At 42.9% G+C, this 15407-nt stretch overlaps 1 protein-coding gene across 5 annotated transcripts in view; it reads left to right on the top strand.

Moving 5' to 3' along the window:
- Window positions 1-15407, top strand: part of Armh3 (armadillo like helical domain containing 3) — a 204478-nt gene that overhangs the window by 160164 nt on the left and 28907 nt on the right. For 3 of the 5 annotated variants that reach the window (XM_052711922.1, XM_052711923.1, XM_052711925.1), the window contains one exon: window positions 11108-11186. The exons of 1 other annotated variant lie outside the window; for it this stretch is intronic. In XM_052711922.1, the coding sequence (XP_052567882.1) occupies window positions 11108-11186 (79 nt within the window). Of the gene's footprint in view, window positions 1-11107; window positions 11187-15407 lie in introns of those variants that run through there. One more of the 5 variants, XR_008212810.1, reaches the window with a different exon arrangement.

Raw genomic sequence — 15407 nt, forward strand, 5'->3', positions numbered from 1 at the left:
CCTTCCCTCTTGGTGCTTAAAATTTGTCTTATAATAATTGATTTAGTTGGACTAATGAAAATAAGATGTAATTAAAGTATTTCAGGCTTTTGTCTCATGCCATTTTTGGAACATGTTCAAGTCATATTTAAAAGATTAGAATGTTTATCATTAATTAAAATTAGGCTACTTCTTGGGATTTTGAGGTGATTGCCACTCTTTAGAATTTCTCCTAGGTGTGTCTAGAGTTCTTGTTTTCTCAAGAGAAAGAGGAGAATTTAATAGATAATGTCAAATGGCCTATTTTGTTCCTTTACATTTAGTAGGTGTTTCTGAGAGTGAAGCAACATCTTGCTTCCAGAGATAGGACACCCAGGACCAGACTTCAAAGGTTTCATTTTCTAGCCCCAGGAGCATTTCTAGTCAGCAATTCCTGACCAGCCAATAGAGAAAGAAAGAGGGAGCCTGGGGTCTGGAGAGATGACTCAGCAGTTAAGAGCACTGGATGCTTTTTCCAGAGGACCTAGGTTCAATTTCCAGTACACACATGGCAGCTACTGTCTGTAGCTCCAGTTCCAGGGGGATCCAACACCCCTACACATACACACATACACACATACACACACACACACACACATGCAGGCAAAGCACCAATGCACATAAAATGAAAATAAAATTTACAAAGTAGTAATGGGAAAAAAAAAGAGGCCAGGCAGTAGTGGTGCACACTTTTAATCCCAGCACTCAGGAGGCAGAGGCAGGCAGATAGATCTCTGAGTTCAAGGTCAGCCTGGTCTACAGAGAGAGTTCCACAACAGCCAGAGCTGTTACACAGAGATACCCTGTCTGGAAAAAGAAAAAGAAAGAGAACCTGAAGTACAGAGTAATGAGATCTGGGCAGGTCGGGTTCATCATGTGAGTATTTTATCTCTAGGAAGATTTTTATTCTATTCACTTATTGAGGGAAAGATTTGCTAAAAAGTGGACATATCTAAGAGGAATGTGTCACTGGTGTCCATTATAGAACGAGGGCAGTTCTTTCAGCTTGGTTAACTCTTTAAATCATTCCAGTGATTGTGGAGACTGGAGACAAATGCTAGGCTAGTAGCTAAAGCAGGAACAATGTCGTTCCTCTCACAGGGACGTGCAGGGGATGGTTAGCTAAGAATAAAGCCTGCAGAGTAAAGCCTGGCTGAAATCTGTGATCTGGGGACACAACTGAACCTCAGCTTGTTTTCCGGTAGACACAGGGAATGAGTGAAATAAATGAACTCATTTTTCAAGGAAAGTAGCTATAACCTATTGCCTCATTTCCAGCAGGTGATGAGGTGGAAACCTACATCAGGGGAAGCCATGCATCAAGGTAGAAAGCCTAAACTCCCCAAATAAATAGCCATGCACATACAGCTTTGGAGGAGGCGGCAGCTACCCGGAGGCCGTGTGTCTGTACATTTCATACATGTTAATCCTCTGCTATTTCCAGTTAATGAGTTGTGAACCTTCATTCACTTGACACACAGCTGCATGAAAATGGAGGCAGTAGGTAAATAATGTCCCTGGTGTGACACATGTGTTTTTCACTTGGAAATCAAGAACAATGCTGGCTCAAGTCATTCCCCCATGTTGAAGTCTGTGAGTTGCTAGGATACAGGTCAGTGATACACATTTCCAGTCCACTCCCTTCAGCCAGCAAATTTATTGCACAAATTAGTCAGATTCTTTAGTAGTTTCTTAGGCCACTTGACAAACTTGGATCAATACGTAAAGCGAGCAGGCAAGTAGATGTCTGAGCCAGTGGCTTATTCCTCCTGTCAGCTGTCAGACTGCTTTGTTATGACCTTTTCACATGTGCATGTGATATGATGTTACTTTGATCATTTTTATATTTTCCTGGAACTCCCCATCCTCTTGCCTCTACCTCCCAAGTGCTGGGATCACAAACACCTAGTTTAGGTGGTCCTGGAGGTTGAGTCAGGGCTTTTTTCATGCTAACCAAGCACTGTACCAAAGGAGCTATGTCCCCAACCCCCTCTACTATGTAGACGAATTTCTAAACAGTCTTATTAAATAAGAAACAGAGCCAAATACAGGGGTGAAAGCCGTAGAGACCAGAGAAATTGTGAGAGCCGCCAGCTGACCTTAGCTCACCATGCCGCCAGAGCTTCGGAAGTGATCCAGCTTCTTCCTGTCTAACCTGCGCCTTTATTGCCTTGCTGTTCTGCCTTCTCATTGCCTCTTAGTCCAGCCACCTCACTTCCTTGTCATGCCTGTCTGTACAGACCTCCAGGTCTCTATGGTTGGTACTGGGATTAAAGGCATGTGTCACCACGCTCGGCTGTGTCTTGACCACGCAGAGACTCTGCCTGCCATGTGATCGGATTAAGGGCCTGTGCTACCACTGCCTGACTTTTGTTTATGGCTGACTGTCTATGTCCTCTGATCTCCAGGCAAACATTATTTATTAACATACAAATAAAATGTCACCACACTACTAGTTTTTTTTATCCTACACTCCCATTTCCACATCCCTGCTAGTTCATCTTTTGTTTCCATGTTCTTTGTCTTCGTTATTTTATTTGTCAAAATGCCTTCCATACTAAGGTTCTCTATTTTCATTTTATTTTTAATAAATAAATAAATAAATAAAAATAAAATATATATACACTTGTTTCTTTTGGTCTTTGGTCTTGAACAGCTACAGGGACCGTAGTATAAAGAAGGGATAACTTAGAGGAACGCCCCAACAGGCCAGTCGATGAAGTTTTTGATTAGATAGTTCCAAAGTGAAAAGGTTGGGAGGAATTCTTATTTGAGGTTTTATTTTGTTAAATGTTAATCAGCAGAGTCTCTGAGGCTTGTAATACACTGCTGTTAACAGGCGTCAGGGGAAATTGGGTTTTGCTGTTGTTGCTTTTGTTGTTGAATTGTATGGGCTGAAGATTCATTGGCTCCATAAGGTAAGAAGCTTATTATTGCATGAAATGGAAGTGTGTGTGACAGTTGTGAAGGTGAAAAGAAAAGTTAGTATAAAATTAAATGACTAAACCTCAGACGAACTATCTACTGACACATGATACTCAGTCCTGCCTTCCCCCCTTCTCAGAGGCCAGTGTGTTTGGAGGTTTCTTTGAAGAATGTTTAAAAGCAAGGTGTCCCACCATAGGCACTGGGCTCCAGAAAGCCAGCTCATGCAACCAGGGATGGATCCTGATCCTACTGCCAGGGGGGCCCTTAAGCAGATCAAGCTACACAACTGTCTCGCTTATGCAGAGGTCCTAGTCCAGTCCTGTGGAGGCTCCACAGCTGTTGGTCTAAAGTTCATGAGTTCCCACTAGCTTGGTTTGGTTGTCTCTGTAGGTTTCCCCATCATGATCTTGATGCCCCTTGCTTATAGAATTCTTCTTCCCTCAACTGAATGTATCAGGCTCTGCTGACTCCCCATGGGAGGCTTTACCTTTTCAGAGGAGGGAATGGAGGTAGGTTGGAGAAGGCTGAAGGAGGCAGGAGGAGGGAAGAGAGGAGGATCTGTGGATGGTATGTAAAATGAATGAAAAATTTCTTAATTAAAAAAAAAAGAGTGTTTAAAAGCATAGAATGGTTTTCCCATTTATAATCACCAGATACCCAGGAACATCCTCTGTAGTATATTGTGTAGTGTGTCACAGAATATTCTAGCAAAGGAGAGATTGCTTAAAAGAAAAAACAAAATAGACAACCCAGATGAAGTTTTAGATTAATGGTAATCCCCAGCAAAGCGCTCTCGCTCGCTCGCTCGCTCTCTCTCTCTCTCTCTCTCTCACACACACACACACACACACACACACACACACACACACACACACACACACACACCTCTACCTACCTACCTTTAGGGCAAATTAGTTAGTACAAAAAAAATGAAAGAAATTTTAGAGAGGAAATCCAACCAAATGGAAAAGCCAGTACTTAAAAGCGATTGCTTTCTTACAACAAGTAAGTAGAAGAATTGGGACTTTTCCCCTCAGTACTAGGTGATTTAGCAGGGTCTTAGACATGCTAGGTGGGTGCTTTACCACTGAGATATAGCCCAACCCCTGAACCCAGGCTGTCCTTAAGTCCTCTAGCCTACTTCTGCCTCCTGAGTGCTAGAATCATAAGTATGTGCCACAGTGCCCAGTGGGGAATCAGGATTTTAACTCAGGCCTACTTTCTCTACATCTAAAATCCTTGGTTTTTTCCCATTATGATGTATTGTTCAGGGAAGCAGTTGTAGATTAATTTTTCTTTGGGCCACCAGCTCAAAAATAATGACACAGAGACTTTTTATTAATTATGAAAGCTCAGCCTATAGCTTAGACTAGTTCCTAACTAGCTCTTCTAACTTAACCCATTTATTATAATCTACTGTCTGTTGCATGGCTCCTTACCTCATATCCCCATACTGCCCATACTGCTTCCTCTGCGTTTGGCTGGTGACTCTGCCCTTCTTCTTCCCAGAGTCCTCTCTGTCCCCAGAAGTCCTGCCTAACCTCTTCCTAGCTATTGGTTGTTCAGCTTTTTATTACACCAGTTACAACTTTTTCACATAGTGTAAAATATCCCACAACACCAAATCTCCACTTTAGCCTGCTGTGTTTGGTTGTCTGTGGAATACCAAGTTATCCAAGCTTCCGACCCATGTCTATCCTGAGTGATTTATTCATCCACTGACTATTACTGAGAACCAGCTGGGTTCCAGATACTGTGCTAGATGTTTGGCATTTGTTTTTCCAAGTTTTTCTTGATGAAGTTTTATTCTAATTAATCTTTAACAATAAAAAATTGGGCTGGGCGGTGTTGGCGCATGCCTTTAACCTCAGCACTCGGGAGGCAGAGGCAGGTGGATCTCTGTGAGTTCAGGGCCAGCCTGGGCTACCAAGTGAGTTCCAGGAAAGGCGCAAAGCTACACAGAGAAACCCTGTCTCGAAAAACAAAACAAATAAACAAACAAACCAAAAACAGTAAAAGATTGGGAGTCAAATATTGGGGTAAGAACCTGAAAGATCAGAGAAGCAGGGAGAAGCCACCAGTCACTTCTTACTTCTACCATTCTTCTCAGCCCCCACTTACTACTTCCTGTCTCCTCTCCGTCTACAGTCCTCCAAATGTCTATGGTCAGCTAGTGGCTGGCTCTTCCCTCTGACTCCAAGCAAGCTTTATTTGTCAGAACACAATCAAAATATCACACAGCATGGGCTGGAGAGATGGCTCAGAGGTTAAAAGTACTGACAGCTCTTCCGGAGGTCCTGAGTTCAATTCCCAGCACCCACATGGTGGCTCACAACCATCTACAATGAGATCTGGTGCCCTCTTCTGGTGTGCAGGCATACATGCAGACAGAAGACTGTATATGTAATAAATAAATTTTTTTAAAAATCACACATTTCCCCCTTTTTATCTAAATAAAAAGCGAAAGTTTTAACTAACATAGTAAAACTGTATGCAATAAGTACAATATGTTATATATTTATGCTTTATTATTGTAAGAACTCTCTCATGTTTAAATCACTTTTAGCAAATATTTGTTATATGCCTATAGTTAGTGTTCCCAGGCACTTTCTGAAGATAATATCACTTGCCAGAAATCATCCAGAATAAATAATCAGACTATGTTTTTTTAAGTTTCTAGTTTATACTTTGATTACTTGAACCAGATGAGATAACTCTCTAATTCTTTACTATCAATAACCTATACTAAAGAAAATACTGCCTTTTACTATCTCCTGCACACACATTTTAATAAACTTATTTTGGAGTAATTATATATTTACAGGAAAAGTGCAAAGGTAATACAGACTTCCTGTATATCCTTAGCCTAGTCTCATCTCATGTTAGCATGGTTCATTTATGAACACAAAGAAACTGGCATTGGCTTGTCATTCTTAACTAAACTCTCTATTGTATCTAAGCTGCACAGTTTATCCATCAATATCTTCCTTTTGTTCCAGGACCCAGTACAGGTGCTGTATTGTATTTACATGTCATGTCTTCCCAGTGTCCTCTGATCTATGACATTTTCCCAAGTCCTGTGTTTTGTGACCTTTACTGTCTTAAGAATTGCTGGTACCCTGTAGCATACCCCTAGTTGGAATTTGTCTGAAATTTTTCTTTCTTTCACTTTCCCCCTCCTACCTTTTCCTTCCCTCCATTTCTTCCTTCCTTGATTACTCTTTGATCCCTTCTTTTCTTAGGCTGTGGATCAAACACAGAGCCTTGTAGAGGCTAAGAATGTACTCCACCACTGAGCAACCCACCTTTTGACAGGGACTCACTGTAGTTCTAGCTGTCCTGAAACTCACTATGTAGACCAAGCTGGCCTCCTCCTCTCAGAGAGCCACCTGCCTTTGCCTCCTAGGTGCTAAGATTAGGGACATCACCAAGCCTGGCTTCTGGGCCTTATGTTTTCTGAGACTCTAATCTAAGCTGGCTTTGAACTGTCAATCCTTTTGCCTCTGTTTCCAGACACTGTTAGTGCAGCTATGTGCCCCATGCTGTCTGATGTTTTTCTTAGAGTTTCTGGAAGAACCTAAGAAAGGTGATGTTCCTTTCTTAGAATAGCTGTGATATCACTGGGTTGTTAATCCTCCTCATCTGGTTAATGTATTGTTTGCGAGTCTTTTTTACTGTAAATTTCTGTTTTTCCCATTTTGCTACTCTAAATAAGTCTCTAAATCTAGCCAATCCTTAGTACTGGTAGGAATTAAATGTCCTATGAGAGGAAGTATCTGTATATTACCTGAAACACTGTGCCACATCCTGCATGGCTCCAGGGACGGAGCTGACTAGGATGGGGAGGGAGTGAAGAAAAGACAGACACATGAACACACAGAAATAGCTGGGATTGGATAGTCTGGACTCTCGGCTGGAGAAACCACAGCAACCTAGAACCTCAGTGCATTTATTATATAGAACTGAACAGAGAGGCAGGAGTATTGCATGTAGCTGAACAAGGAGGCAGGATTTTACATACAAATAAACAGGAGGCAGGATTTACAGTATAAAGTTGAATCAAAGGAGTAGGTTTAGCTAATCTTGGTAGGAACATTCTCTATAAGGGACCAGTCTTCGTTCAGGCTATAAATATGTGTGTGTGTGTGTGTGTGTGTGTGTGTGTGTGTGTGTGTGTGTGTGTGTGTTAAGCATTTGAGTAGGTACGCTCACCCACATGGGCACATGTGGAGGTCAGAGGTGAACATCAAGATGCTTTCCTTAGTTGCTTCTCTACTTCATATTTTTTAATATTTTTATTAATTCTTTGAGAATTTCGTGTAGCGTATTTCAATCATATTCACCCCATACATACTCTAACTCCTCCCAGATCCATGTCCACTTCCTAATACACCCTTAATTTTGTATCCTCTTTTTTTTTTTTTTAATCCCATTGACTACAGTTTGTGTTCCCCATATACTCCTGGGTATTACTAGAGTATATCCAACCTACCAGGAGTCACACCCTTAAAGAAAACTCACTGTCCCTCCACCAGAAACCATTGCCTGTCCACAGCTCCTCAGTTTGGAGAAGGGACTCATGAACCTTTCCCTTTCAGAAATTATTGATGTCCTGCCTCTTAGTTTCCTTCCCAGGGTCCCAGAAGAGACTAACTATCAGTGGGGTAATCTATGGGAAAATAATCTAAGTACACCAGGTTCTTTTGTCCATTTACTTTATTCCTCTGAGATTACATTCTATCTATACAGCTTCAGTTTTATTCTTACATTTAGCTCCTCTCTGTTCCTTTTCCTCCTGTCCTCTCATAACTTTAACTCATTTCCATCCTATCCTCATCTTCATCCTTGTTCTTCTCCCTTACCAGCTGCCTGACTCCTACAATACAATGCAGAAGCTTCCAAGGTCCCCACAAGAGCCATGATAACCAGCTTCATTTGTAACCCAAAAGGGGCGTGAATAGAGGAGGTGGGGTCAGATAAGGCCTGGAATAAGTCAGAAAGGGAATTTATGTGCTCAAAATATATTCTTATAAGTGGTTAGGTGAAATGTCATGAGTCTATCATAAATGTGCTCAAACTGCAATCTTACAGGTGCCTAGGTAAAAGATTTAATAAGTCATTAAAATAAAACTGCAAAAAAACCCTTTTGTTCTGAGTCAATTGCTCTGGAATGCCATTTGGGCTGTGAGAGAAAGGAGGGTCTGAGCTTCATTTGCACAAGAAACAAAGCTATCCCTAGGATGCTAGAGAAGAATTTCAGGTCAATGCACTGTTAGGAGTTCTTGGAAGCATACATAGCATACAAAAAAAAAAAATCATTGCAGGAACCAGCATATGTGTGTGTGTGTGTGTGTGTGTGTGTGTGTGTGTGTATGTACGTATGTATGTATGTTCGTTCCATGCTGGAACACTGAATGGCTGGCAGCTCCAGCTGCTGTGAGTTCATGAGTGACGTGGTTCAGAAGATACTGTTTCACTTTCATTCTCCCTGATCTCTGGCTCTTAGCGTCTTTCCACCCCTCTTCCACGATGGTCCCTGAACCTTGTGGAGAGACTGTGGTAGAGATGTTCCATTTGTGGCTGAGCACTCCATTGACATTGATTCTCTGTGCTTGATCAGTTGTGAGTTTCTGCATAGACCACCCTCCCACAGAGAAAGTTCTCTGATGGGTTCTGAGAGCTGTACTAATCTGGGGGTAGAGAGACATAAATTTGTAGGGCAGTTTGACAGTAAGTCCATTTTGTAGAATAATAGTAGTAGGTTCGTCCTGAGACTTGTGAGCTCTCCAACCTTGAGTTTTGGGTCATATTTACAGCACTAGACGTGTGTTTCCTTTTGTGAAGCACACTTTTATATCCAAGCAGAGAGTGGTTGGTTATCCCTGTAACATTCATGCCGCTGTTGTACCATGGGAACCCAATTTTAAAGTAGGATCTCTCACTGAACCTAGAGCTCATTGGTTTTTGCCACATTGGCTGGCTGGCCAGCCCCCTGTCTCTGCATCTCCCCTGCCCCAGTATTAGGGTTTCATGGGCACACAAGTATGCTTAGCTTTTATGTCAGTGCTGGGGCTCTAAACTCAGATTTTCACATTTGCTTAACACGAACTTTCCCCCCAACTCCTTAGAGATTTTTTTGAGAGGTAAATTTAATAAGATGTGGTGACTTTGGATGTGAACAACTGATAGACAGGGAATGTTTGAAAGTGATTTTTTTTTTTAAGATTTATTATGTATACAGTAGGGCACCAGATCTCATTATAGATGGTTGTGAGCCACCATGTGGTTGCTGAGAATTGAACTCAGGACCACTGGAAGAGCAATCAGTGCTCTTAACCTCTGAGCCATCTCTCCAGCCCGAAAGTGATAACTCTTGATTTTGGTTTCAATGCCTGGAATTTAAATTTTGCTTTGGAGCTACATACTAACAAGCATGAAGATTGAATGTCAGTTTTGATAAAGCTTAGCTTCTTCAGTGACTGTATTTCATCTCGTGTTGGTCCAGCTTCACTGAGTACCCACCCTGTATACCTCATTCTAACTGGAACACCAGGGCCCCCTGGTGGACCCTGGGTTGTTCTTTTTCATCTTGAATCTTAGCATGACTTGGTTTTTTTGTGTTGTTGTTGTTATTGTTGTTGTTTTGTGGGTTTTTGGGGTTTTTTGTTTTTGTTTTTGTTTTTCAAGACAGGGTTTCTTTGAGTAGCTTTGCACCTTTCCTGGAACTCACTCTGTAGCCCAGGCAGGCCTCGAACTCACAGAGATCCACCTGCCTCTTGATAGTAATCAGCGCTGGTTACTGTGTGGAAAGGTTATGGTCACAACAGAACCCAGTGGTACTTTTAGAGCTTTATTAGAAAGGAAAGGCAGGGGGAGGGGGAAGAGGGGAGAGCCAGGCCTGGTGGGGGAGGGAGCAGAGCAGAGAGCAGAGAAAAAACAGGGGGGGGGGTCCATGTCTGGCTTTTTAAGGTGGGTACATAGTTGCCCATGCCCACTGATGACGTAAGACACAAGAACCCACGATGAGCATGTGAGGGCAGGATGTGAGGGCAGGATCCTAACATCTCTGCCTCCCAAGTGCTGGGATTAAAGATGTGTGCCACCACTGCCTGACATGGCTTGTTTTTTTTTTTTTTTTACTTATGTGCTTTTCTCTGTAGCTCATTTCCACATCAGAGGCATTTGATTGTATTCTCCAGTAACTTTTTTAGGGAGTAGGGGTCTGGGTTTCAAGACAGATTTTCTCTGTATAGCCCTGGCTTTCTTGAAACTCACTCTGTAGACCAGGCTGGCCTTGAACTCAGAAATTTGCCTGCCTCTGCCCCCTGAGTGCTGGGATTAAATGCATTCACTACTGTGCCTGGCTTCAATAACTCATTAAATCCTTCCCATTTCAGTTTCTAGTTCATTCCCATTTGTAACCTCATGCTTAGGAAGAGGACAGTTACCCTTGTTCTAATGCTGTGATAAACACCTTGACCAAAAGCAACTTGAGAAGGAAAGGGTTCGTTTTATCTTAAAGCTTGCAGGTCACTCCATCAGAGCAAAGTCGGGACAGGAACTCAAGACAGGAATCTCGAGGCAGGAACTGAAATAGACCATGGAGGAGTTCTGCTTACTGGCTTGCTCAGCTTACTTACTTGAATGCTTTCCTTTCTTTCTAACTTTACTTTTTATTTCTGTGTATGTATGTTTGCCTATGTGTGTGTACCAGGTGCATGCAGTGTCCTTCAGAGGCCTGAGGAGGGTATCAAATCCCCTGGAATTGGAGTTAGAGACAGTTGTGTGCTACCCAGTGTGGGTGCTAGGATCTGAACTTAGGTCCTTTGTAAGAACAGCAAGTGCTCTGGACCATTGAGCTATCTCTCCAGTCTGTTATCAATGCTTTCTTTACTATCCAAGACCACCTGTCCAGGGGTGGCACTGCCCCCCAGTGTCATGGGTCTTCCCACATCAATCATTCATCAAGAAAATGTCCTACAGAGTTGCCTACAAGCCAATCTGATGGAGGCATTTTTTTCAATTGAGTTTCCTCTGCTCAGATAACTGTAGCTTGTGTCAAGTTGACAAAAACTGACCCAGGGCTACTCACTCCTTACTATTTACTGAATTATCATTATCTTTCTTCTGGGACTATGTTAATGTTAATTCTTTATTTCAGAGCCATCATCAATCACTTTAATCCCAAAATTGAGTCCTATGCTGCTGTGAATCACATTTCTCAACTCTCAGAAGAACAGGTAAGTCACTCCTCTCCCCGGATGACCTCGCTGGTGATGAGGAAGGATCAAGTAGCTGTCTTCGTTCTGGTAATGGGATTCTGTGACTGAGCTCCGAGCGGGGTGGTAAAGCCAGGCTGCTGAGAAGAGTTAGCGCAAGATTGCTTGCTGGTTCTTTAAATAGAGTAATACTTGCTTCATTTGTGCCACTGAGGGATTTGTTTAATTATATAGAGAGTATGGGGTGAAACTTGACAAGTTACTGTCTTACAGTGGGTGATAAAATATTACTTTTTAAGCTCTTAGTCACAGTCATTTTGATTTCTGACAGTCAGAAGCATCAACATGATGGTGCACACCTGTAATCCTAGCACTTGGAAGGTGGAATCAGGAGTTCAGAGTTATCCTAGGCTACATAGTAAGTTCAGGGACAGCCTGGGCTGCATGCTACCATGTCTTAAGAACTCAAACAAGGCCAGGCGGTAGTGGCACATGCCTTTAATCCCAGCACTTGGGAGGCAGAGGCAGGTGGATCTCTGGGAGTTCGAAGCCAGCCTGGATCTCTAGCTCTCCAGGACAAGCACCAAAACTACACAAAGAAACCCTGTCTCAAAAAAAAAAAAAGAAGAAGAAGAAGAACTCAAACCAAACAAAAGTAAGACATGAGAACTTAGAAATGAACATGGGGTTGGGGATTTAGCTCAGTGGTAGAGCGCTTGCCTAACAAGCACAAGGCCCCGGGTTTGGTCCTCAGCTCCAAAAAAAAAAAAAGAAATGAACGTAAATTCCAGCCCAGGAAAACGTCGAGTGCAGCTTGGTCTGAAGGTATGTGGCTCATTAAAGCATGGGCTCTCATTGAGGTAGGTTTTCTTTCCCTCGAACTGTTATTTCTGGGCAGGTTTTCCTCTGATATTGTCTGAGTTGAAGATGCAGCTAGGCTTGTACATTTGTTTTCCTTGAGTCTGGCCTGATTTCCCCTTCTCCCTTATGGCTCTACTCATGGGGCTTCAGCATGGCATGGAGCTGAATTGAAGGTTTCCATTCTCAGCCTCTTTTTCTTTTTTTAAATAAAGGGGTTTTGTGGGTTTTCTTTTGGTTTGGATTGGTTTTTTGTTTGTTTATTGAAGGGGAGGCCATTTTGTTTGTTTGGTTTTTTCCCTAAGAAAGGGTTTCTTTATGTAGCCCTGGCTGTCCTAGAACTCACTCTGTAGACCAGACTGGCCTCAAATTTGCAGAGATCCACCTGCCTTTGCCTCCCAGCTGCTGGGATTACCGGCATACGCCACCACAACCCAGCTTAAATAAGGGCCTTTACTAGATTAATAATTGATAAGTGCATAACTTTATATAAAACTGTTGTTTACAAGGGGAAAAATACATGAAACCAGGGCCGTCTAGCCTATGTTGGCTCTATGACTTTAGCTTATGTAGCTAAATTCACTGTGTAGCTGAGGATGACCTTCAGCTCCTGGCTCTCCCGCCTTCACCTCCCAATGCAGCTATGCCCCACCTTGCTGTCTCAGTCTGAGCCTTTGGAGTCTTGTTTGAAAAGCACAAAATAAGATGATGAGGAGATGGCCTCGTGGGTGAAGTGCTTGCCGCTCAGGCTCGGGAACCTGAGCCCCAGCCCCCAGTATACACATAAGAAAGCTAGGCGGCCTGCGGTCCTGACATTAGGAAGGCAGAGGTAGGTGGATCCTGGGGCTTGCCCAACAGCGGTCTAGTTGAATAGGTGAGCTTCAGTTCAGTGAGATGCGCATGCGCAGGTGTGCACACACACACACACACACACACACACACACACACACACACACACACACAGTAGAAACAGTTGAAAAAAGACACTGGTTATGAACCTCTGTCCTCAACACAAGCTCACTTGTACACACCCACAGTAAATAAATAAATACATACATACATAAATACGTGATTCTCCTTTCTTGTTTCCTGTTATTCTGAGTTGGAAAAGCCAAGGAATAAATTCCAAACTAGTGAAACCATGTGTGTTCTGCTCCCCTTCCCTGCCAATGCGTCGTTGTAGCTCTTCTGAGTGTTTCACTGGCAGGAACAGCCAGCAATTGCATTATGACCATGTGTTCCAGAGTTCTTGAAAGCTATTCAGCTCACCCAGTAAGACAGCAGGCAAGCTTTCTCCTAACAGAGAGCCTTCTCAGCACTCCCCCCAGTGGCCCTTTCTGTAGCCGGATGGCTAGCACTCTATTAATCTGTCAGTTGTTTCCTTTGAAATATTTGTTCTCTTTTGTGAAGCCAGCTGTGACTCCATCCTCACACTTGAAGCTGTCTTTGTGAATGACTTTAATTTTCCTTTCTTCCTCTGCCTATAGCGCGGAGCAGATTCCTGTTCTTTTCATATTGGAGCTGTCTGTGAGGTGTTTATTGATGCTCCCTTTTCCTGCTGGACCAGTTCGTGTTAATTCTCCTGTGTCACTTTTATACAGAACAAAAAGAACATTCTGTGTGTTCTGTTCTGTATGTTAACAGAAAGAGACACTCCTGCCACTGTCAGCTCTGGATAGCCAGAAAGCCACGTGCAGCGTTCATCCCCTGGCAGCTTAGGAAGGTCAGCTGAAATATCTCTCTCTAAGTAGCAGCCACCAACCAGTAATAAAAACTCATGTGGTGCATGAGGAAGTCGGGAAAGGAAAGATTAACAAGCTGTATCCTCACCCTCTTTCCTATTTTTTCAAGGTTAAAAGTGATGAGCAGTGTTTCTTGAGTCCACAAGCCAGAAGTGAGGCAGTTTCTAGGGAAAGGAACTCAGTCTATTCAAGAATGGGGAAGAGGGCTGGAGATAGAGTGCTGGGTAGAGTGCTTGTGAGTGCTTGTCTAGCAGGTATGAAATCTCATTTCATTCCCCAGCAGTGGTCTGTTTACTTTGTAAATAGTTACATGCAGCCTGTGACCCTCCAGAGGGGCAATCAGGATCAGGGGTGGAAAGTCCAGGTATAATCCCTGCAGTCACAGAGTTACTGTGTGCTCACATGCTCATTACCACCAACAGGGTACAGTTATCCCAGGACTCTGCTCTCAAAATAGTTGTTTCTCTTCCCCAGCTGCCTCTGAAGGCTGCTAAATGATAGCATTATAGTGCTCTTGTTTTTATCAGATTAGAGGCATTTGACTGCCTGCCTATCTCCAACATGTGGAGTACTTCTCTCCCTTCACTTATGAACATTAATACTAATGTCACAGTGTCAAGAGTATTTGCAGCTTCCCAGAGAGGTGGCTTTGGAGGCAGTAAGGCCCTGCAGCTGTTAGCAGCTATCTTAATAGCAAGGGAAAAGAAAAATAAAACAAAACAAAACAGGATTAAAATCCCAAGTAGACTCTAAAATACTAATAAAATAACACCTAAAACCTGTTAATAGGTGTTAGCTGGGACTTACAGCATTAGTAAGTGGTTTTTCGAGACAGAGTTTCTCTGTGTAGTTTTGGTGCCTGTCCTGGATCTTGCTCTGTAGCCCAGGCTGGCCTCAAACTCACAGAGATCCACCTGGCTCTGCCTCCTGAGTGATGGGATTAAAGGCATGTGCCACCGTCGCCCGGCCCAAGAACAGGCTTTTAAGTCATCGTAAGTTTTAAGTCGTCGTAAGTTTTAAGTCGTTGTAAGTTTTAAGTCGTCGTAAGTTGTAAGTCGTAAGTTTTAGTCTGCAGCCCCTGCTTCTCCAGTGCCCTGGCCCTGACCCTCTCCATTGGATGGTTGTCCTGCAACCTATGATTTATTGAAAAATATTAGTGAACGTTTTATCCGTACTAAATTAATATGGGTTGGAGACGTACGGTAGAAGCCCCCTCCTGGACCCAGGCTCCACACACTTGGTCAAGCAAGTACTCTGCCACTGGGCTGCATTCCCCAGCCCCCTTGCCACTTTTTGTCTTGATGGGGTCTTACTAACTTGCTTAGACTTGTTTTGGTTTTGGTTTGTTTTTCATTGTTGTTTGTTTTGGGTTATTTTTGTTTGTTATTTTGTTTTGGGTTTGTTTGTTGTTATTTGTGGGTTTTGTTTGGTTTGGTTGGGTTTTTGGTTTTTCTTTTTTTTTTTTTGGTTTTTCGAGACAGGGTTTCTCTGTGTAGCTTTGCGCCTTTCCAGGAACTCACTTGGTAGGGGTTTTTGGTTTTTCAAAGCAGGCTTTCTCTGTGTAACAGCCCTGACTGTCCTAGAACTCGATCAGGCTGGCCTGGAACTCACAGAGATCTGCCTGCCTTTGCCTCCCAAGTGC

Source organism: Peromyscus californicus, unplaced genomic scaffold (genome assembly GCF_007827085.1).
Source record: "Peromyscus californicus insignis strain IS unplaced genomic scaffold, ASM782708v3 Scaffold_4__1_contigs__length_199733344, whole genome shotgun sequence".
Taxonomy (NCBI): domain Eukaryota; kingdom Metazoa; phylum Chordata; class Mammalia; order Rodentia; family Cricetidae; genus Peromyscus; species Peromyscus californicus.